Source organism: Lissotriton helveticus, chromosome 8 (assembly GCF_964261635.1).
Source record: "Lissotriton helveticus chromosome 8, aLisHel1.1, whole genome shotgun sequence".
In the NCBI taxonomy this organism is placed as follows: domain Eukaryota; kingdom Metazoa; phylum Chordata; class Amphibia; order Caudata; family Salamandridae; genus Lissotriton; species Lissotriton helveticus.
The window spans coordinates 1468630444-1468655451 of NC_136069.1; the positions used below are offsets into that span (position 1 = coordinate 1468630444).

General features: G+C 42.9%; 1 protein-coding gene across 1 annotated transcript in view; it reads left to right on the plus strand.

Moving 5' to 3' along the window:
* The window catches only part of URB1 (URB1 ribosome biogenesis factor), a 703763-nt gene that overhangs the window by 96288 nt on the left and 582467 nt on the right, over positions 1-25008 (plus strand). Inside the window, exons 5-7 of the mRNA XM_078658408.1 lie at positions 4057-4153; positions 8408-8493; positions 11517-11642. Of these exons, the coding sequence (XP_078514534.1) occupies positions 4057-4153; positions 8408-8493; positions 11517-11642 (309 nt within the window). The remainder of the gene's footprint in view (positions 1-4056; positions 4154-8407; positions 8494-11516; positions 11643-25008) is intronic.

The following is a 25008-nucleotide window of genomic DNA, read 5'->3' on the forward strand; positions in this document are numbered from 1 at the left end:
CCTGAAACTACTTTCTACGAAAGGAACTCAAGACTTCTTCCTAAGATTTCTCCCTTGTGGCTAAGGAGTAGTCACCCTGCATCCGCAGGCACCATCTAAGAACACTGCGGTCTGCTGCACGTCCTTCCTCCGGAATCCGACTGCCCAGCTCGACGAGACCCGGCTTCCCTGGCACCTCTGACCTCTACCCACCTCTACAGCACAGCTGAGAACCGTGGGTGCGACGAGACCTCGAGGGACCGGCCATCGCCAAGACTGCACGACTTCTGCACAGCAAGCCCACCGAGTAATTTCCTGGTGAGTGCTTTGGGGTCCGAGAAGCCCCCACCCTGAGCAGCTCCAGCACCGAAGAGCAGCCCCCCAGCATCTCCACGATCGGCGTGGGGCCCTTCTGCTTTTGCTTTGCTCACCGTGTTGTTTGGCTACTAGCCCGCTGGCTTGTGGCCTTCTGAACGACGCCCGACGACATTTCTGCTGCTGGTCTGGTTGCTCCAGACTGGCCCTTGCTTCCCTCCATCGGAGAAGTACCCTGGACCCTCCTGGTCCGGCTAAGACGCCATTTTAGGTCCACCGCGTGGGCCTTGCATTTGCCAAGACTTGTTGCCCAATCCTGGGTCCAGCGACGTCGACAGCAAGAACCTTCGTGGGACAGCTCGCACCTCCATCCTGGTCGCCGACAACGCCTCCTGGTCCGAGAGACTGCAGAGCCCAGCAGCGCCCACTCACCTGACTGCGGTGACTTCGCCCGGTACCATCCTGGTGCCCACTTAATCACTGGCTAGTGATTCAAGAACTTGGTCCCCTCTGCTTTCAGGTTTCCTTCTTCCTTGATCCAGGCTTGGATCCATCGAACTTTCCTTCACTGGTCGCCTGCCAGCAACTTCTTCCTTCCAGGCTCCTGGTCCGGCAACGAGATTCCCGACGTCTTTTCAGACCTATGCAGCTGCAGCCCCTGGGCTAGGTAACTTCGGCACTTCGGTGTCCCAGCATAGCCTCACTATCCTAGGGTCAGGATCCACTGTCGTTTTCTCCCTACCAGGTCGGGTTCGCCCGTGAACACTAACTTTGCCTTTACTAGCTTCCATAGACTTTGTCCCGCATCCCGCGTGAGAGTGCACACTCTGCACCCGAGTCCCCTAGGTCTCCTAGAAGTAATCTAACGATTCCCTAGTCAAGTCCTAGCGATTCCAAAGCCTATTAGTACTGTACTTACCTGCTAGTAATTTCGCATTCCACTTTTAGAATATATGGTTTTTCGTGCCCCTCGGGCATTTGTGTATAACGTGCTAACTTAAGTATTTTCAAAAGAGTTTTGTTGTGTGCTTAGCACCCTGTCCTCATAAAGAGTACAGGGTTGTTGTGATTCTAATAAATACATTGGTTATTTTCATAACACTTGTGTGGTGTCCTTTCACTGGGTGTTCAAGGGGTAATGTGATGGTAAAACAGCTGGCTTAACACGCCCTCTAGAGTCTTAGCCTTAGACTGCTCGTATCCATGCTACTAGGATAGCTGGTCTATAAGGTTGACTTACAACCAATCATCAATAAGGGTTGTTTGGGCTGATATATAGTGATCACTAGAATAGTGAGCACTGCACATCAGGCCAACTTCTCACAACATGCTCAAGAAAATTATGCATAATTAAATAAAGAGCAAGCATCTGTCTCCATGGCTTACCTTTGACATGATTTTCGACTATAAGTCCCTATTGACTTTTTTCAATTTTAAAAGTAGGATCTCTGCAACTATAGTTGCTAGATAATGATTTATTTTAAATGGAGGGGCTTGGGATTTAATAGCTAATACTGTCCTCGTTGCCAAAATAGTACCGGAGATTTTAAGACCTGAGTAGCATTGAAGGACTCCTTTGACTTTGAAGTCCCAGATAGGACATCTGGCATCTGTAGATCATTAAATCTTCCAAATACACATGGATGTCTGTTGTCACATCAATATACCAAGAAGTTTTCTTTTTAGAATCTTTTTCCTTAGGGATCTTATTTGTTTGATGGAAGGTGAAATTAATTTCTTAAGAAGGTTGTATGATCAAAAGTGGGGGCGTTGGAATAAATATAGGGGGGATATCTGTATCTCTCCCACGGCGGAACTTTGACAGGAGAGAAATTCACTACTAGAGGGGGTGAACACGGATGTGACAACAAAATTTCCCGTGCCGACAAAATGTGCAGAAGTGGTGATTCCCAGACCGGTGGACAAAAGTGTACCCTCTATACTGACCGTCATACTGCTCGACGCTACTGTTGATGCTCCAGTATGACAATGCACGCTTTACTTGTACCTGAATGTATGGAAATACAGCTGAACTGCCTATGTACTGTCTTTGCTACTCCTGTTTAGTTGTTTAATAAAAATAGTTTTTTGAAAAAAAAGGTTTGTATGATGTCAAGGTCGAGAGCTAAGAAGTTGGTGGCTTGTTACAAATGGAATGAAGATTCTGCATGGCATCTGGATTGTACATATGAAACGATGTGCTTGACTCTAGAGTTGCAGAAAACCATTGAGCCTGCTCTTCCTTTACTTAACCACATTGTGAAGCTTCAGTCAAAGGTTTTAAAAGAACACACTACATTTTCTCTGGTGTAATTAATTCATGCGTTGTTTTCAAACTAAAACTGGGAATCCTAGCTCTAGCCCTCGGTAAAAAGGTATGTTCATTAAAATAATATTTGACCTTACTTTTAGCTATGTCAATTGAGCGAGATTTTCCTATCAAAGATACACATTTATTTTAGCCTTTTAATTTAATTTGTAAACATGTTGCCAACCTTGGTTGTCTTTCATTTTGTGAACCCAGTCGGTTTGTAAAGCATGACATTTTAGGGAAAAGAGGACATGCTTGTTTTGTGGATCCATTAAATCAACCAAGGTACAAATTAAAATATTGCATTTTCTTTCACTTGCCGCATACGGTTTTCCATAGCTTTCTATTCTACCCACCGTCCGTAGTGTTTCCACCACCCTCCATAGTCTTGCATACCTTGTGATCAATGCCCCAGTATATACATGCATACTTTTAATGTTAATTGTGTAAAGTTTGATTTTCTATAGCGGTCTTGCTGCCTCGCCTTCAGGCCTGTAGGAGAGCATCAGCACACAAAAGTGTGATCAACAGGGATGCCACATGAGTTATGATGTGCTCAGTATTTGACATGATCCAAGGGAATGGCGAGTCAGTGGGATATTCTGCCAGCATGGTTTGGTTGGGTTTTGGTTAGTTAGTGCTGCATATGAGGGCCTGGTTGGGAAGTGTGGCAGTGATCAGAAGGGGGGGATGAGGTCAACAGGCTTGACTTGCACTTGGTCAGAACGAAGTTGGATTCCGTGTTGGTGGATCATTATGATGTTTCTGACCTTGTACAAGACAGTAATGGAGGATTTGGGAGTCAGTGGGTCTTGGATGGCATTAAGAGCCTCACTTTTCCCCCAATTTTTTTTTTAGAGTTTTATATAGCACCAGTTTTGTTACAGAATGACACATTCATTTTTGTTAGGCACTGTGAGATTAAGTGATTTGCCCTGACTAACAGGATATTGAGCGTCGTTGCCGAGACTCATACTGGGTTCCCCAGCTTTGAGGTCGACCGGTCTAGCCGCAAGGCTACATCCTCTCCTCTACAAATAAATGTCCGCGAGCACCCAGGGGAAGATATGAGAACAATGTGTAATTCTGATTGTGAGAGAGTAGTAATTGACATGTGTTTGAAATACGAGGGTGTGGGATATTCAGTTGCGACTTGCCTTTAGAGGCAGTATTTTGATTCATTGTAATTTTGTTGGTACTGTGCTGATTACCATTTAATTCAACTTTACCACTTGTAATGAGGCACATAATCACAAAATAATGCATGGCTTGGCAAGAACAATAGAATCCGAGACTTCATGGGGAACTGGAAACCAGATTACCTTTGAACTGGCAGATTCACATCTGTATCCTTCTGAATGAGAGCTAGCTTTCTTACTGTTTACAAGCATGGAGAGTATTATGGGTATGAGTGGTAGTGCATTAATTTACTTGCTGTACTTTCCTCGTAGGGGCGGCCGGATGTTCGAATGGCATATATTCAGTTTGCAGTTTCTTTTCTCATCGCTGGTGATCGCACAACCATAGAGCAGCTGCTGGATCTGAAAGGTACGCGGTGCAAATTTTACGCTTAAAAATGATAACAACGTTACCACCTGTCAGTACTCTAAAGCATTATTGTGAGCAAATAAAATGCAAGCATGAGTCTTTCTAATTGTGTCGTAAGAATGAAAACCAACACAACCTCTTGGTGAAGGGTGCATTGACATTTTAAGTCCACAAGAATTAATTTGAAGTACGCTTCAGAGCATTTCTTCATCCTCTATGCTTCTTATTTATCGCATCTTGTCTCACTCTGCATCCATCTGTCCCACTCCTGTTTTTCCTTATGTCCTTCACACCCTCATCCTTCTTATTCTCCATCTCTCACTCACCCCCTTCATCTATGAATCCCCGCGCAGACCCATATCCCTCACACTTAGGCCTTCAATACTGTGGCCTCCTAATTCCAAGTGGGTGGGTAGCTGCAGTTACTGACCCGATTACAATTACTTGTTTTTTTAACTTTCACCTGGAATGCTTTACAACTGTAAGCAGCACAAAACTTGGGATGAAAGTCTGAGCAAACATAAGCATGTCCAATTCCTCCTGGACATTCCACTCCTATCTCGGTCTGCTTTCTTCATCCTCTCCAATTTTCACTCGTCGTCTCTTCTTCCCTCGCCTCATTGTCTGTCCTCATTTGTTCTCACTTCTACTCCTAATCAAAGTGATGAGTGAGATATTGGAAGGCAATAACAAATCACACCAAAATGTCAACCATCTTCAAGTAACATGCTTTAGCAAAGTCATCTCTTCCACTGGTTCCAGGACTAATAGAGGCTGCTACTAAGATGTTCTTGACTGTAGCATTTACTAAATATCCTCCTTTTTTCACAGTGAAACAAAATTAAGGCATTAGGCCAAGCAGCACCATTATATGAACAGATCCAGAGATGGATTCAGAAATTATTTCATGTTCGGAAGAATGTATTCATCTGGTCTGATCTCCACCATTTCTAATAAAAGAGAGAGGGACCCAAAACCAAAGGGATGGGGTACCAGAACTGACTTTATGTCAAATATGAATTCCCTTTGGGCACTTATAAGTTTAGAGACACCAATTCTTTCAACTAAACCAATGTAACTCACTCATAGAGACATTTCAGCTGGAGCAATGCAATACGTGACAAAACAATTCCATAAACAAAATAGATCCAGTTTGCACAATTTATTAAATGTATTTAAAAGCAATTAAAAAACATATAATTAGAATAATTAAAATAATTGGGAACACAGACAATATACAGAAGGACCAAGAATTACACAAAAATTCATCATAAACATTTCCTATAGCTCCAAAGGAGGTACAAAATAAGGGTTAATATTCCACAGCAGTCAGAGTATTCCTTAATCAATGTATATTGTACTTCTCCCTTTGTTTCAACGCGTTTCAACGGACAGTTAAAATATAGCCGCCTTCATCAGGAATATATTAGCTGTCTTCCCAAACACTTCTGAAATTCAAGCAGAATTTATTTTAGATTCTAGCAGTAATACATTTCAAACCAATTTAAAACCATGTACATAGAATCTAAACCTAGGATGAAAACAGAATTGCCGTTATCTAAGCATTGCTCCCACATTAACATATCACAGAATAATACAATAATACATCACAAACAACTAATAACTAAAATCAAGACAGTTAATAAACATTCCTCAAGCATGGACATATAGAAAAACATTCATTAAAAGACTATTTACAATGGTAGACTCAAATAGACTTTATCTTGATTCTAAAGTTTGAGATCTTTCCCACAGATTATTACAATTGACAAGACTCAGAGACAAATGTGCCTGCCGATTTTGGCAATTTTAACTGGTTCATGCTGGCTATTGGTACAACATGGCAAGAGCAGTCCGGCTATCCCATTCTGTGAGCCATAACTAATATAAGCCACATACCTGTGACGAAAAACTGCCTTACAGGATGGGGAAAGGGCCTCCTTCCTTAATCCAATAGTCCGCGTATAACGAGACAATTGGTATCTGAATGAACAACACGACAATATAATATTAGAATTCCATCAATCTTCAATCCAAATATTGTCAACCACAACCTTCATTCTGATCTCCACCATTCCATCTGCCGTGAAGTGAAGGAGTTTACATTCATTGTATCAGAATATCACATCAGCGATTCCAACCCCTTATGGTGCCGTTGTGACGTGGCACTTTGGAAGTCCAGCTGAGATTAACTGAAAATTTCCCAAAACACATTTGTATTGAATGAGCTCTTTTATGAAGGACTCGCTAATTTCCATCCATGTCATAAGTGTTGCTATGGGCTTATCAGGCTGGGTACCAGATGGATATACTCCTGAAGTTTCTCTACCTATGCCATTATGGCTAATCTGAACTAGCCTGAAAAATCCGTTGTACAGTGTTCTTCTGATATGGAAATTAGTGGATACACAGAGTAAGGAAGAGGCAGAAGCCTTAAAAGCCATGTCATTTGAAAGGAAAATAGAACTCCAAAATCACTGGGGAATTACCACTGTTAGCAAAGGTCCCAAACCCTGACTGAAAGTACACACAACAGCAGCAACCGTGCCATTACAGACGGCACCCACAATTTAGAGTAAGGCACCTTTTTGTTGCTAACTGCAAAGCAGTGCCTTACTCCTGAATTCCATTCTGTTATCCAGTGTAGTCTTTTTAACTTATCTCGCCGACTGGATAAACTACTTTCAACTTCAAGAACTGCACCAATAAATCAACTAGTTCTCACAGAAACAAACGGTGCTTCCTTTCCAATTGTCATGGGAATGAAAATGGATTTACTCCTTTATATACTTCTGATGCATTCCAGTACAAAAGAAAGATCTAAAGCAGGAATTCAGACCTACTGTATCTTCAGCCCCTAAACATTACAAAAATGATGTTAAGGAGATTCACTTCTCTCCAAATAATCAATTTCAACTGGGAGGGTATGGATTGCAGCATCATTCTTTAGAATGCTTGTTTGCACAAGGAAAAATTGCAAGATTTTTTCCCAATGGACAATACCCTTACTAATTATAGGTTGTAACACTGGATGTCCAAGTCTGCACCAGGCACATTGTGAAAATTCACAACAGAAAATGCAATGGCAGATTTTGGGCAATTAAATATCTTAATTTATTCTTACCTGTGGACAATTGGCTAATAAAATCATCATCATGCCATAAAGCAGAAACTTATTTTCCAACCCAAGCATCTTTTACCGATTTTGTGTGTCCCAGGTGCTCCCTCCTAACCTACAAAAACCCACACCAGTACAGGTCACATTGACCACATGCTGGACACAATATTTGGGAATATGTGTTTTTCAAAGGAGAAACTATACTCTGTTTAAAAGAAAATCCCCTCCCCTCATTGTCTCTCAAATAGGGCGCATCCATGTTCACTGTCCTTTGGTGCCTCTGGTCTCACCCATGGCTGGTGCGTTTCTAGAGACTGTTGGAACTGAACTCCGGATGCCAGCCCCACGCTTGTATTTTGTCCAGTTTCCCTACAAAAGTTAAGGAGCCCAGTCACAGACCGGCCATTTTGGTCGCCAGCCCTCTAAGGCTCCATTATTTCAATTACACTGAAATATCCTCCTTCGCATCTTTATTAGGAGAAATAATTTATAAAGTATCTATCTTGTCGAGTTTTAAATATACTTTCATTATCACTGTTTCATTAGACATGAGTGCGGCGTATTATAAAATGTCAGGAAGAGAACACCTCCACTTACACAAACACCCCCACTCACTCACCCCACCCTTGCTCACACAAACCAACACACACATACATTTACACACCGATATACTGCAGCAGGCACACTGTCACAAACATCCTACGTCAATAGGAGTCCAACAAGTGTTAGTGAAGTAAACACATGAAATGTATTAAATGTAACAATCCCTCCAGTGATGTTTTTTTCAGTTCCCAAGCTACCTTCTGCCATATCCACCACACATCCCGCTCCGCACACCCCTACTTGCATTGTACATGATCTCACACGTCTTTTCTTTCTCCCCCTTTCTCAGGCTCCCTTTCTGCATTCTCTATATCTGACCCACACCCACTTATCTTCCTTGATATTTGGTGCAAGATGACCGCATATAGGATGTTCTATGACGGACATAGGTTTCTGCTCATGTGAGACTTTTTATCCACAGCGATGTTAACTGTTGCATATTGAGTAGCGGCAATGTTCATTCATAAATAACCTCTTCTTCTGTATCTACCTCTTCCCAAGGTCACCAGTGTACATTTTCACTTTCATTTTAGATTTTATTCCTGCCATATTTAGCACTGGAATAAAAGAAGACCGGATTTCTACAATCAATCTTCTCCTGTCTTCCCTGCAGACAAAGGTTTGTCCCCAGCAGCGCTCATCATATGCATGTGTTAAGCGTTGGGGAGAGGGTGGCAATATATATTTTTTTAATTCTTGAAAATGCATTTGAAAATGTTTTGTTTGCTAACCTACTGAATATTGTTTCCTCTGCACAGCAAAGCATTGTTTTTTAGTATGGGGATGTGTGCAATTGAAGATTCTTACATAGTTGCAATTCACATTTTTTCTTACCCAATTTCTGTTTTGGTCACTGACCTTTATAGTATGTGACTTTAATTTTCTTTTTTTTTTTTAAATGTCTTTATTGATTTTTAATACAGAACAAAAAGGTATAAAAGAGAAAGAAAGAATAATAAGCTGCCACATGGCATGTCCTGTATCGCACATTATACAATACGGTAACATCATAAAACACGCTACAGTTACGTACAACCAGCAATCCCATGACAATTTTAAGAATTACTTTTCAGACATCCCCAGGTTGTGACAAAAGCTGCCCCAGGGTCCACAAGGTAGTATGTGACTTCTCTTAAATATACTGGTGTTGAACTCTACACTCCATATGCAGGTATTCCACATTTAACTTTGTGATACCATTCCTCCAAAATGAATATTGTTATTGCCCATACTGTATCAGTCTCTAACTTTTTTCCCAGTCCCTCTTGCGATTGCCAAAAGACTCTAAGGCGAGGACTGAAAGATTGTCCTGGCCAGTGATAAGGGCCTCATGAACACTGGGCCAATTCAGCTAAATTAATGGACAGAAGTGAGGAAATTGGGTGTATTATATGGTGTAGTAACGCAACCTCACCATGTAATATACTTACCAACCCCTTTAGGACCCTTAGGTTCCCTTTGTTAAAACTTCAGGTCAACCTTGGTTAGGTGTGGCGCTGAGCAGCAAGGCTTACACAAAGGAACAAGTGTAAAGTATTTAAAGAATACCAAATGAATTGAAGAAGAAATCAACACAACACTCGCAGAAATCTGCCACCAATTTATAAACGTACAGTTTTTTTAAAATTAGAATGTAGACACCAAAACGACAAAGCTCCACCTGAGGCTTCCAGAGATATGGAATTTACGAGAAATAATAAATCTGAGCATTTTACTAAACCATGAACAAGCACTGGCAAATTCATCAAATTTGACACTTAGAAACTTTTTGCAAGGAAAACTTGAACAAGTGTCAATGCGGTTGGTAAAGTTTCTTGGGTTGACCAACTCAGGAAGGGAGCTACACGGGGGAATCAGCAAGGTACTCTGAAACAGTTACCTCCACAGGAGAAGCAGTCTTCTACTAGTTCCAGCCACTTTATTTGTGTTGTAAATGGATTCCTATGGAGTGGTCTGAAGCAAGGGATGAAGGTTGCTTTAGATGTGACACAATCCACAGGTTTGCTTGCAGGTACTCCTGGTCCTCAAAAGTGGTGTCAGGATCCTGTTTGCATGGTTGACATCCCACAAAGTCTTTTCTGGTCTGGCGGAAGTCCAGTCACCATTGGACTAGCAGTCAACTGGTATTGCAATAATTTGGTCAATCCTTCCTGAGCCGATAGCTTGTCCTATGCGGTCCTAGCAGCACACAGACATCTGCCCAAATATCACCCTCGCCAAATTCCGCAGCTAGATAAAGGAGGAAGGAGGATCGTAGTAGTGTAAGACTACTAAATATAATCATCCTCTGGGGAAAAGGTTCTAAAATTTATTTCCGACCAGCCTTCAATTATGACAGATGCTGTTCCAATTGAAGGCCAAAGCAAAGTTGATGTATCCATTTAGATCAACCTTCACTTATAAGGGGAAAAGTCCACTATTCTTCGGTAAGATCCTGTTCAGTCAGTAATGGTGAGGTTCAACTGCCATGGCTCCGAGAGGATTTCAGGAAATCACTGTCATTTTAGAGTATGATTCATCTCCATCAGGCCTGGATAAGTTTGCATAGGGATGCAAAAGGGTGGTCGGGAGTCTATAGTGTTACAGGGATAGCAGGAGGACTGTTTAGGAAGAATGCTCGAGCATAGCAGGTGGACACAAAGAGGGCAATGTTGCACACTCAGGGTGAGACAGTAAGAGGGTCTCAAGGGAGATGGAAAACAGCAATAGCAACATAGACACCAGTGATGTGGTCAGTTTAGGGACATTACAGGCGCCCTGGTGAAGCATGGAACACAAAGGATGTCATAGGGAAGTGCAAGAATGGTTCAAGAAGTACAGTGTGAGCGATGAAAACATTGATGGCAAGCAAATGGCAAGAGAGTTTGTCACTAGTTGGTGTGGGGGTCCAGGGATGGCCTAGAGTAATGAAGGACAAGGAAAGGGCAACAACGACTCCTAGGTAGTGACATGGTCACCCAGGGATGGCAAGGGATCCCAGAGATGAAAATGAGTTGAGGAGAATACAGGAACAAGAGAGGCACAAGGCAGATGATTTAAGAAAACACAGTGTGAGCAGTGAACGAACGAGGAATGGCAGTGTGGGCACAGACAGAGATGGAAAGGAGGCTTAAGGTTTGCAAAGGAGGCACTTAGATGGAAAGGAGGTGCCGATTACCAAAGTAAAGATTAGCCTGTGGGGTGCTTGGATACATTATTTTTTTGTTAAAGATCTTCCAGTAAGGAGTTGACCTCTTTCTTATAGCGGTGAGTTGTAGAGCTGTCTATATTAATATTGTTATAGTTATCTTTCTTATACATTTTGATCTCCTGCAGTATAAAGATTTGAACAAAAAAGGAAACAAAGGAGTTCTCCAAGATTTTTTTAAATATGTAAACCTGGTTTGGAAGTACTTGTATTTATGATTTTTAATCCATTGCTGTTCCTGCTCCACCAGCTTAATTCTTTGTCTTCTTACAAATTTCCCAGTCGCTAACACTCTAAAATACATATTGACGTGTGCAGTTTCTTCTCCTATCCCTCCACTCAGATTGCTCAACCTGTAGTGCGTTTCAGAAAGAATGACTAACACATGGCACTTGATATTTTTCAAATGATTATTGATTTTAATTGATGTAACACCTCTCTGCTCTTGCTTGCAGGTGGTTCGAAATCAAAACATCACCAAAACACAAAAGGTCCGCTTCTTCAATGCAAATGTTTTAAGTCAGATTGCTTCACTTTACCGTTGGGATGGGATTGTGGATGTCAGCACAGATGATGTGAAGGTAATCTTTCACTGCAGAGCAAAATGGTCACATGGATATTTAACTGCTGCAAAAAAAAGACATAGCTCGTGGAGCAAACAAAGAGCTGGAAAATGTTTTTTAGATGATAAATGAAGTCCATAGTCACTATTAGATATGCATTTTTGATTACATTAAAAGTCAAGGTTCAGTATGAACTGCAGTGGTTTTAGCACATGGAAGCTGATTGTGTTTGGATTCCTGTTAGATTCTGGTGCTTAGTGGATATCGAGAAATTATTACAGTACCATGGGTAGTCTCTGCAGCATAGATATCCCAACAATAGTTTTCAGGAGGAGTGGGTGAGATTAATCACTTTTGGGGCTCATGGGACGTACACAAGGGAATAATACTTCTGTGAGATTAAACACAGGGGACAAGACAAACTAGAGTTTGACGTAAGGATTTAAGAATTCTGTTAGCACTGTGCAGCAGAGGATTTGATAAGGGACCATAGATTGCAGCTGTCTAATTATTATTTCCTTATGAACTTGGAAGGTCCTTCATAATATTGGACACTTTCAGTAACTAGAATCGGGGCAAACACTCTCATGAAAAAACAATCTATAGATAAGTTATAATGCTACTGATATAAGTTGAACTAACAAACTCACACTTGGGCCACTTGAAATAGTTGTCCTTGAGAGCAATCAAAAAAATTTTTAAGTGTGAAAAGTAGACATAGGTCCCACAAAATCAACAACTAATTTTTCCCAAGCTTTGTCAAGAATTATTAGGGGCTTAGCAATGTGTATCATGAATACACCCATGTTTGTCAGATGATTGAATACACTCCGTACAGGCACCAGTGATCCAATTCATACCAATGACCATGCTTGGCGCCCAATCAACATGTTAGTTGTTTTTTAACAGCTGTTATGCCAAAATGGCTTTTGTGTGCCAGTTCAATGAGTCTGTGCCGTATACCTAAAGGTTGCTCAAGTTTATCTAACGTCAGTAAAATTCCAACTGGGATACTTAACTGTTCACCACTTTTGGCAAATACCTTATGATCCATCTCAAAGTCTCTCATACACCATCATTAAATTACACACTATTTCATTGTTTGCATAACCACATTTAAAGTCCCCATATCCTTCCATTTATCAACAGAAACGATTTCCTTCATTTAACTATAATGTCCACCATCCTATAATAAACGTTACAGTTTTTCCTTCTCCTTCGGATGGGGCATATGAGATAAAAGAAAAATTTTCATGTGCATTATTTCACCGAATAAAGGAGCACACACTCAAGTTGTGCTCCTCCTGTAATCTGGTTCATAAATGTACTACAAGCTAGCCATTTTCCTACCTTTTTACCGACCTAGTCATAATCAATAGTTATGATCCCTGGCAAGAATGAATTTTGCTTCTCAAAGGAAAGTTTTAGAATGTTCTAGTGCCCACACAAATGCAAGGGCTTCTCTTTCTATTGTAATATAATGGTTTAAAGCGCTGCAAGATCCTAGATCCAAACGCTATAGTGTTTTCCTTCCAATTGATAATTTAGCGCACCCAAGCCCCTATTCTGCTACCATCAACTGTAAGAATGTATTGGGAATCAACAATAATCTGTGTACGTACAGTAGTGTGAGTTATTAGCCTATTTACTGAACAAAAAATCTTTCTTACCTAATCATTTTGGTTGACACTGCAAGTCACAAATAATATTTGCAAAGACCTAAAAATTACATAAGTTGATCTATCTGGGCATCCAGCTCGCAACTTGATAGTAGCCTCCAGTTCCTTCTTGTTCCAGCCTGATCCAGTTGCTGCATTTTGACCAAGTGACACTGCCACTGCCATGTTTTTTTTCCCCCCCCAGGTTTTCCCCTCACCATTCTTCCCGCCAGCAGAACCCCCACCCACCCCAGTAACTTCTTAATGCAAACTGCAGCGCAATTGCTCGGCGGATGTATCGAAGGCTCACCAAGGCAAGCCTGTCTCCGCCTGCACCGCCCCTAGTGCTAGGAACCCTGGCCACTCGACCATCCAACACCACACTGCAGCCACCACCGAAGCCAACAAACGTCGCCACTACTCCTCTGCCAACCTTCACAACCTCAGCAACACACACCGGCAAACATGCTGCTGCTGCACATCATTCAGCACCCCAGTAGGACCTTTCTCCTGTGCTCATTGGGATTTCCACTGCTATACCTCGGATGCCGTCACCCCAAATCCAAACAAGCGATGTACGCCACCACCACAACCCCCCACATCACCTGTCCGCCATGCTCCATAACATCCAATCCCACTGGAAACTCCACCAAAATCTGGGACCTCCTCAGTAGGAAAAGACCCAACTATGTTGTCATGACCTTAACGTGGCTCAACCCAGCCTCCAACCCGGGCATTGCTGCAGCCATCCCACCACCTACAAAATCATACACCAGGACCGAACCTACAAACCAGACGGAGGACTTTCGATAATCCACAAAACACGATTGACTGCTCCACCTCAATGGACTCAAACACCAACCTCATGGAACATCTCCACTTCAAAATATGAATGCACTACAACGCCACCCTTAAGGGAACCCTCGCCTACTATAAGGGAACCCTCTCTTACCGTCCCCCAAGCGAAATTCTGCAACCACATCGCAGACTTCATCACTCAACTCCATCAGGTCAAACAACTACAGCCTCAATTCGCACTTGGAAGACACCACAGATCATAAATCCACGGCTCTCTTCAACAGCTTCATCAACCTCTGACATGCCCAGCTCATCCAAGGGCCAACCCGCACAGCAGTTCACACCCTCAACCCTATATACTCCTCTAACAACAGGATTGCAACCACCCACACAACCCCGCTCACTTGATCTGACTACTACTTATATTTCAAGATACCCTCTCACCGAGCCACCCACCAGAAAAACTCTACGCTATCAGGACAATGGGGCAAAATATTCAAAGAAAACTGGACCATGACCCTACAGGAATGCCTACTCAACCACACTGGGAACCTCTGTGTCGACACCAAGCTCTTCAATAAGTGGCTCACCGACTGCGCCAACCGCACCACTCCCACCAGAAATAAAACTTACAAAAACAACAAATGACCCAGCCGGTACACTAATGACCTGAGGGTGTCCAAGTGCTACTGCAAACCACTTGAGAGAAAGTGGAGATGCAACCAAAACCCCACCGCAAGACCCACATACAAAGCTATCCCCAACCTCTACCGCCAAAGTAAAGAAAAAGGCCCTGACTCTCAGTTTGAAGCCAGCTCCAACAATGGCAAAGAACTCTTCACCATCATCGATGAGTTCTACAATCCTGCAGCTATTAACGACGACATCATCCCATCCCAAGCACTCTGCAAGACCTCTTAAACTTCTTCGACCAGCCGGACACCTCCTTCATTGCCCAACCTCCGCTAAGCAACTGGAAGCCCCACTCGAACATAGAAACCACTATCCACTCGGGAGCCCCCTCAGACCCATGGCCCCACTTCATATTCAAACTTTGAAGAACATCACCTCCCCCCGCTTACTGCTAACATGAACACCTCCATAACTACCACCACCTTCCTCTCTTGCTGGAAAAATGCAGAAGTCAACACCCTGTTGATGAAGCAAACAGTGGACCCCAACGCCCTCAGCTGCTACAGACCCATCTCGCTCCTGACTTTTAACAGCTAAACTCATGGAAAAACCCATTAATATCCAACTCGCAGACCACCTAAAACTCCATCAACTCCTAGACCGCTCTCAATCAGGCTTTCGCACCAACCAAATCACAGAGACCGTCCTCGTTGCGGCCAACAATGGAATCCGAAGCATCCTCGACGGAGGAGAAATGGCGGCACTCATACTCCTCGACCTTTCCGCAGCTTTCGATACAGTAACCCACAAGTCACTCATCTAAAAGCTCCAGCATTTAGGTATCTGTGGCCTGGCCCTCAAGTGGATATTCTCCTTTATGAACAGATCTCTGAGTTAGACTCCCCTCCCCCCCCCCCCCAACACACACACACAGACAGACACACACACACACACACACACACACACACACCTCAGAACCCGAGAAACATCTCTACGGAGTCCCTCAAGAATGTTCGCTCGCCCAACACTATTCAACGCCTACATGACTCCGATCGTGGACACCATCCACGCCCACGGGATCACCCTACGTTGACGACACACAGCTCATTAATCATGATTTGTAAAGCGTGGCTAATCACCCGCTAGGTTTTGCAGACGTTGAGAGCACTGCTGCAGGTGAGGGTTCAGTTGAACAGACCAGTCTTGAGTTACTTCCTGAATTCTCGCCTTGAGGATGAGGTCCGGAGGTGAAGTGGGAGGTTGTTCCAGGACTTTGCTGCGAGGTAGGAGAGGGAGTGTCCTCCACTGTATGCAGCGGATGCTGGGTGTGTGAGCAAGGAAGAGGAAGGCAGAATGCAGGTTTCTGGAGGGTTGGCGGAAGTTCAGGCGGTGGTTGATTTATGCTGGTCCTTGGATGTATAGGGTCTTGAAGGTGTGGATCAACATCTTGAACAAACATCTCTTCGAAATGGTGAGCCAGTGGAGGTTCTTGAGATGGGGGTGATGTGGGTCCACCTTGGGAGGTCAAGTATGAGTCTGGTTGCTGAATTCTATATAGTCTGGAGTCTCTTTGGGAGGTGCTAGGTGATTTCTATGTATCGTGCATTGCTGTAGTCCAGTCAGCTGGTGACAAGGGCTTGGGTGACTGTCCGCCTGGTGTTGGTGAGTCACCTGAAGCTCCTACAGAGCATTCAAAGGGTGAGGAAGCAGGTGGATGAGACTGCGTTGACCTGTCTTTTCATGGTGAGCTTACTGTTCAGGATAATGCAGAGGTTGCGGGTGTGCTCGGTCTATGTCCTAGTTTGGGAAGCCACCAGTAGTCTTTCCACAGGGAGGTGATGCTCCCTATGATCAGTACCTCTGTCTTGTCTGTGTTGAGCTTTAGGAAGTTGTCTTTCATACAGTCTGCAACGCTAGTCATACACCTGCGGAAGTTGGTCAACGTGGCTGAGGTGTCTTCTGATAGCGATCATCGGTGTTGGATATGATGTTTAGTCCATGTTCTCTGATGACGGCATCCAAGTGAGTTATGTAGGTGTTAAACAGAGTAAGGCTGAGGGATGAACCTTCAGGGATGCCTTAGATGATGTTCTTGGGTTCTGAGGAGAAGGTAGGCGGATTCTCTGGGTTGTTCTGAAAGTTCTTCTCCCTTACCAACTCAACCAGCACTCCCAAAGCAAACTTCACCAACTGCATGAGCAACGTCAGTCCTTGATGAAAAACAACTACCTCCAGCTCAACGCAGAAGGCCTAGTCTTTGGCAATAACAACTTCTACTAAGACGCCTTCTGGTGTCCTCCTGAACTTGGGCCCCCACTCACCTCTGCGGACCATGCCAAGAACCTAGGGATCATCCTGGACACCAAGTTCTCCATCAGAAGACAGATCAACACCATCTGCTCATCATTCTTTCATATCCCCTGAATGCTATGCAAGGTTTTTAATTAGACCTCACTAAACACCAGACGAAAGGTCGCCCATGCTCTTATCACAAAAGTAGACTTGATTACAAAAACGCCCTGTACATCGGAATCCCAGCCTGTGTCTTATGCCGACTCCAAACCACTCAGAACGCTGCTGCCGGACCCATCCTGAACATCCCATGAATAAGCCACATCTCTCCACACCTCAACAATCTTCACTGACTCCCAGTCCAGGAAAGATGTAAGTTCAGGCTACTCACCCACATCTACAAAGCTCACCACAACACCGATCCAGCTTACCTCAACCACCTCCTCAACTTCTACTAACACACCAGACACCTTCGGTCAGCATCCCAGGCAAGAGCACACCTTCCTTGCATCACGAAGACGAGAATTGGAGGATGCTTCTTCTCATATCTCGCAGTCAAGACCTGGAAAGACCTCCGCAAACACCTCAGAACCTCCCCCTCCCTGGTGGAATTCCGCAGAAACCTCAAGAGATGGCTCTTTCAAATGAAACCAGCATGATCCCTTCCTTCTCCCTCAGGCCTGCCCTACTCAGAGCCCATGGATACCCTCATGGGTGATTAAAAAAACTCTACAAATTCACATAACGTAACATATGTGTGCGCATGATTTGGTGCTGCCATAATTACTGTTAATACATTTTCTTAGGTTTTTACCACTTCCGAAGACATTAAATCACTTTTGTATTATACTAAAGAATAAATTTGCTCTTATTACATCTAACAGTTCTACCTCTACCTTCAAATTCTTTTATTTATTTTTTGCTACTTTAATTTATTAGCACTTCTTAGAAAGAATACTATAGGCACTGACCCATGTTGTCAAGTGAGGAACAGCAGATTATTAAATTGAGAGCAGACGGAGTCTTTAGTACAAAGGTGCCAGTTCTTGCATGGCCACAAGGGCAGCTGAGTCGTGGAGATTCCGGTCTGCCAATTCCAGTCCTGCACAGTGCCATGGAGAGGAGTTGCGGTAGTGGGTCTGGCTATATGTAGTGTTCAAGAATACCGGAGGGAAAGAGGGAGATGGAGGGTGAGGAGGAGCAGAAGACCTGTCCGTTGGAGGAACACACATAGCTACACACAGGCAATGAAATGTAGAAATGATCAAATATGCTGCTTGAACATAGAAATCGATGTTGTCCATAGTCCGCCAGACTGGGTGGGCGCAGCCAACACTGTGGGGCCATTCTCCTCCTTATATCCCTTACAGACGTATTCAATAGACCATTATATTTAAAAAAATGTTTAAAGAGAAAACAAAAAACAATGGCCCAGTGCACTATAACTGCAATTACCAGAGACAGTGGCCTTTGGTATCCTACCTTGCCTCGTCAGCTGTGGTGTGTGTCTGTGATAGGCTGCTAGACGTCTATAACCAAGGAGGAAGTGACTTATGGTGATTAGTGCATAGGGATGGCGTCTGATTGGGCTGATATAAGCCAGGGTCCAGTGGTCATGAGGTGAGGGAGCTTAGCTGGAATAGCGATGTGTATGTTCATCTCTATGTACATAGACTGTTATCTTGGGAGCTCATCTGAGGCGCAGCACTGAGGTGGAGGGGGGAGAAATGTGGCCCCTAGCCTTGAAGAGGAGAGGAAAGCAACATTCGGGCCTGTCCAGTCAGTTCAATTCCGATCTCACTTTGAGACAGCTGTTAGAAAAACACCCCAAACCCTCTTGTAAATCTCCTATTTGACTGCAAGACCACTCTATGAAGTTTTACAGTCCGTTCTGTGGGTGTGGTGGTGTTTGTAAGTGGGTTGACGCCAGTGACTGAGAATGTAGATCTTCGCCAGAGTGATATGGCCACTGATTTTATTGTGTGTGTGTGTGTGTGTGGGGGGTGTATCCATCTCAGCGCATCAGAAATGTCTTGGAGTAATGCCAAACAAAAGGGTCATGGACTTTACGGCTTGTGATTGGAGTTGTTGCATGTACGCCCATATGGACTTCCAGAACTTTTGAAGGTCCCTACAATGCTACAGAGTGTGGTATGGTTCACGGTCGTCTTGAGGCACCTCCATCAGCATCTGTGGAGCAGTAGTCTTGCCCAGTGGAACCTCCTTGGGGTCCAGTAACACCCATCTAGGATTTTGGACTAAAATGATGTTTGGCAAGACTCTCTGAGGACTCTGTCATGGCTCTGGAGCAGGGTCATCCAGTCTGCTGGGGTGTATTGCCTGCCAAGTGTTGTCTGCCACATGGTATGGGAGTGGTTGAGAGTAGGGCGGAGTGCACATTTTTTATAAGGACTCTAAAGAGTCCAGAGACTAGACCCTTTTATCTGCTTCACAACCGGAGGTATTTCAAAGTGGGTGAAGCCAGAAGTTCCACTGGGAGGGAGCCCAGTACCAAGCGGAGGCAGTGGGTCAATTGGCGGTGTATTCAGTAATGTGACAGGGAGAGGGCAAATTTCTCCCACCGCACTGGAAATGGGTTAGGCTTGCCCTCTCTGAGGAGATGATTGATGTGGAGCATGCCCTTCGCTCTCCATATTACCCAGTGGAATGGTTTGATAGTGATGCGAAGGGCCACATTATGCCACACTGGTGCCATGCTGTGGAGGCACAGGTTGAGCTGTAGGAGTTTGAGCCGGAAGGGGCGGGGTCAATAGTAGTAGATGGTATGGGAACGGTGGGAGATATTGTTCTGTTTGCCACCCTTGCCAGTGTCTCCTCTGAGTAATGTAGGTAGAGCAACATGTGCGAGAGCTGATCTGCCACGTTGTAAGAGGATATGTTGGGCAGGCTAAGGCCCCCTGCTTCCGTATCGGTCTTGAGCCCAGCAACTCTTATACGTGGGTAACACCTGCTCCATGTATACGACCTGAGAGCCACCTCTATCCCCAGTAGGAGCATACGTGGGACTCTTAAATGTAGCATGCTGAAGACGGTTTTGTACCTGGATGTCACCGTCATCTTCACTGTTTGCACATTGCCCCAGAGGGAGAGGTACAGGTACTACCATTTAAGAAAATCCAGTTTGGACTGTCCCGAAAGGAGGAGGAGATTATCCACCATCATCCATTGGAGCCAGCTGTTCACTAGAATGCCAATATACCAGAGTCCCTTTGAGACGCATCTCATGTCCCGGCCACAAAGGCATTGCTTAGTGGTCCCTGTGGACGTCAGGAGGGCCTCGCTCTTCGCCCAATTAATTTAGGTTCCTCTGTTATGCCTTAGAAGCTTTTTATGATGGACATGGCCATCATTAACCAGGAATTAGGGAGGGAAAGGAGGAGAAGAATATAGTCTGCGTATAATAGCGACTTCTCCAGGGTGTCTCCAATGATTATGCTGGACACTTCTGCTGATTAGCGAATGGCCAGTGACCAGGTTTTCAGGCCCAGGAGGAACAGGAGGGGGATGGGAGGATCATGTTTCTTAGCCAAACCCAGTAAATATATTTTGAAGTCATGATTTTGAAAAGCTTTGGGACAGTATGATGCAGGAAGATTAGAATTCTTGTTGAGAATTGGGTCAGGAAGTAAAATCCGCAGTTGTTTGAGATATGGTCTCTTTGTCTAGGAAATGATTAACAAGGCTCATGAGAGAGTTCAGGAATTTGTAAAAGCGGTTTTATAGATATTTACCTTAAAACTTTGGGCTTTGTTGTTCAGCATAGTCAGTAGCCTCCCCATTTTTCTCTGTTGTTTTATGAGTATTTATGTGCAGATATCATGCAGTTATAGATTGTCCAGATATGATTTATCTTGGGTCACCTTAGTGTTTTCTTTAAAAAAAATATATATATACTTATGTAATCCATCATGACAGCATGTTTCCCTTTTGTCAAGAAGCATTTATGATCTTGAATTTTCCGAGTATATCATCAGTTGTATATAGTCTAATCCCGAAGTACCACAAGCTTCTTAGCCTTATTTTGTTAGTAGTACAGTGCTTTAGTAGTTAAATATTTTCACTGTCCTCTGCAGAATAGGTTTGATCTAAAGACGGATTTGTGCTTGTGTCTTGGACCACTTCAGGTCATTCATGGGCTGATTACTTGCTGGATATAACCACCTTAAAATAACAACCTACTCCGATTATAAAGAATTCTTATAGAACTAGAGTGTCATTGAGCCTCCAGATTTTCCCCTGTTGGCAGTACATGTGAATGCCACATTTAAAAGTGACTAGAGTGTGGTCATTACGCAGTATTTAAGAAATATCTGATCTTGTGCATGTTTTCCATCACGTCGATGTCTTTCTGTGATTTACGATTGTAATAATAACGTTTACTACTTACACAGTTATAAAGCTGAGAAGTTTGTTGTCACATATGTCACTGGATTACATTTATTACTTGTTGAATTTGAATTTCAGTGCAATGAGTGCAATAGTAGTTACACAGAAAACTTGGTCCAATAGAATAAACCAGCAGCTGACATGTTTTGATCCTCTGAATGGAACTTTCTCAAGGATGCAAAATAATGCCGAAATTGAATTTGTATAAAGTGCATCTGATAGTATATAGCATGCATAGCTGTGACCAACACCTATCTGTGATCAGAAATTGGAAAAGTGCCCCTATCTTCCAGTTGTTATTGGTTACAAATTGTCCAAGTATGGGTGCAGTTATTGTGTGCTAAAATATATGTGCAAGAAACCATTTGGCATCCCAAAAATTAATTTTTGGAGTTAATCCAAAGTGTAGTGATGTTTGATCATTCATAGTAAATAAATGGAAATGTAAAGAATTTATACTAAAAATAAATCTAATTCAAAGCATTAATAATTGGTTGAGTTGGGCACTACAGAAGTGCTTATGAGTCATCATAGAGCTCGTTATCGATATGAAAGTGTTGCAGATGTGTTCTGCCCATTTAGTCTGCCAGGATTGTTTGCTTCTGCTCACCCGGTTTTTGGATGGACCTTTATTGTAGGAGAATCTCACTGCTTGAGGCACACTCACTGTAATTTAACGTTATTTAGATTGAGCTCCAGTGTCCACTTTTTAGGACAGTCAGTGCAGCGCGCTTAGGGTAAGGTTCACTGGGCTGTTTACATGTGAACATATGCATGTGCGTATGTGTGTGGGTTGCACATGTGAGATTACCATAATGCACTGCTCACCAATTTCACACAGGTGGCCTGGTGCAGAAGGGGCTCAGCAAGAATAGACGCTGACCTGGGTAAGCCGGATACCATTAGAGGGCATTCATAGATAGGCCAGTAGGGTTTACCCGGAAATCTGTAGTGCTTTCACTGTATTACGCATATAGCTATAATCTGCCTTGGAGTGCAGTTTTGCTCCATTTAGGCTTACACAGCCTAACAATGTGTCAGATTGGGGCTCCGCTCATAATACGATTCAAAGTATTTTACCCCCTGCTGGACCAAGCTAATTATTCTGTTCTATCTGCTAGGGAACAAAAGCCTCCTGACAACAAATCAATTATCAATAATGTTCTCAGTTCCTGAGAAGGAAGGGGTGGGGAGGAAAAGCTGTCATAAGCCACCTGGGTTGGGTCACCCAGGCCTACTGAACAAAGGAGAAAGCCCAGACATCTGGAGCTAACACAGGATGAGCTCTCCTTGAACGTTTTGGTGCAAAGGTATCAGGCAGTGATGCCCGCTAGGGTTGTAGCTGAGGCCCTCAGAGGAGCTTTCTACTGAGAAAACTTAATGGCGCCATTTTTGATTGTCCCTGAATGTTGTGAAGGATGGGTGGGGCAGGGGTGGAGGTATGAAATGGTATCTTGGGAGTGGCCAGGGGTGCCTGGTATCTAGCATGTTCCACCAACACTTAAACCTCTGACAAAGATCTAAAAAAATTGGCACATCCGGACCCAAGATATCGTGCTTTAAAGATTTGACCTTTGACTTGAACAGCTGAGTGCATGACACTGAGTGCTTTAATCAAAGTATTTTATTGACAATGATGATCGAAAAACATTGCAATTCTTTTATTAATGATAATTATTACATTTAAACATGGTTATGCATTACATTTGTTTGTAATGATGTCCCAACATGTGGTTATTGTTTTGAATAACATGGGGACCCCTCGACAAACCAATAGACTTGATCTTTTTATTTTGATGTGGTGACCAAGTCAATTGGCTTGTTTTATTTAAAACGTGCCTTCTTATATTGTGATGTTGCATCTGGTGAAGGGGGGGGGGGGGTGTCATTGTTATTTGGGGTGGTCACGACCCACTGAAGGTCAAATGTTGTTCAAGAATATCATCAAAAATATTCTCATCTACCGAATGTATATATTTGTAAATAGACGTGTAATATTTATTATTGTGTGTGTAATAAATGTACTTTCCTGGTTCAAAGAAAAGACACTGACGAGGCAATCCTTTAATTCAGTAGTGCTATTGTGTGCCAGCGGATGGAGATTACTTGTCCGCACCACCTCCCATGACTCTGCCTTGGACGGCTCTACTTTGCTACCCTGATAGTCATGTGCTACAATGAGTTACTTCGTTCACAGTAAGGAAACAATTGTAGCCCTATTAACGTGTGCAGGGCTGACATCCTTAACACATAATAACCCAATTTCTTGCACAAAGTAAGAACCGCTTTGACACCATAATGCAGTAGAGGACTTAACAAAGGCATATTTTGGAGTTCAAGTTTAAGCTTGTCTTGCTGGTGTGGAGCTAACATACAAGATTCCAAAGGTATTCGAGCCGCCGGATATTGCGATTCCTTTTAATGAAGGTATGAATTGAGCTAGGTAGGCAAAGCATAATAACTATGTAAAACAAGCACCAGACAACTCATGTTATAGGAGCTTGGCTGGCAGGTATCATGGATATAAGGAATAAAGTTGAGGGGACATTGTAAGACAACATTAATCAATAAGACTTGTGAGTAACTTATTGAATCTTAAAGAGCAACAGAGCGAAGTGGGGAACTAACCTGATCATGCCCATGCTAAGACATCAAGTGAAAAGAAGCTGACCTTTTGGTGCTTTCAGTTTAAAACACTGTTGTTATTTAAAAAGTAACGCAGCATAATTTTGTCACAACTTTGCGTTAGAGGACATATTGTAAGAGTGAACCTTTACCGGAGGGTTGACATGGAATTAAAGAGCAGTTTGGGTGCCATGCTTGTGTTTCAAGACAAATATATGCATTATGTGTGAAAAAACCCACCTTATTGTAATAATTTGAAGTTGAGCATTACACCTGATTTGTAAATGATAGAAATATCCTGTGTAGGAAAACAATATAGATGTGTTTTATTTTTAGATGTATGCTGTTCTTGTGGTGAGGGGTCTGACACCTGCTGTTTGTAACTTTGTTTTGCGTACATTTAATTGATCAAACTATTGTATGTGAAAACCTATTGTCTCTTGCACTTTATTTGACGAATGCTATCCAGTTATGGTGTTTTGCCAGATGATGTGCTTTTATAGCATAAATAGTATATATAACTATATTAACGTTGACTAGTTTTTGAAACAAATATGTGGCTATTGTCTAGATGGAAACATTGTGCAATTTATGTATCCATACGAAGAGAACTAAGGGCCAGATGTACGAAAGGGTTTTACCCATTATGTGTCTATGGGAAAATGTGTTCATACATGTGGCCCTAAGTCATTGCAATGTATTAGATCTGCCCGTTTGTTAAATAATGTAATTCAAGCGCTCTATATTTTCTCTGGTCTCTGGGAAAAAAATCAAAAGTTGAAAGAAATCTTTATTTGTGATTTTCAACCATAACAAAGTTAGTCACTTACAACTTATTAGTCATATCCATAATAGGTAAAAACATATCATCTGTGCTATACCTAAGCCTCATATTCTCCTATCATAATAAACCAACTACACGCATGTTTCGCTTACATCACTACATACGTTAGTGGATTAACGTGAGTACA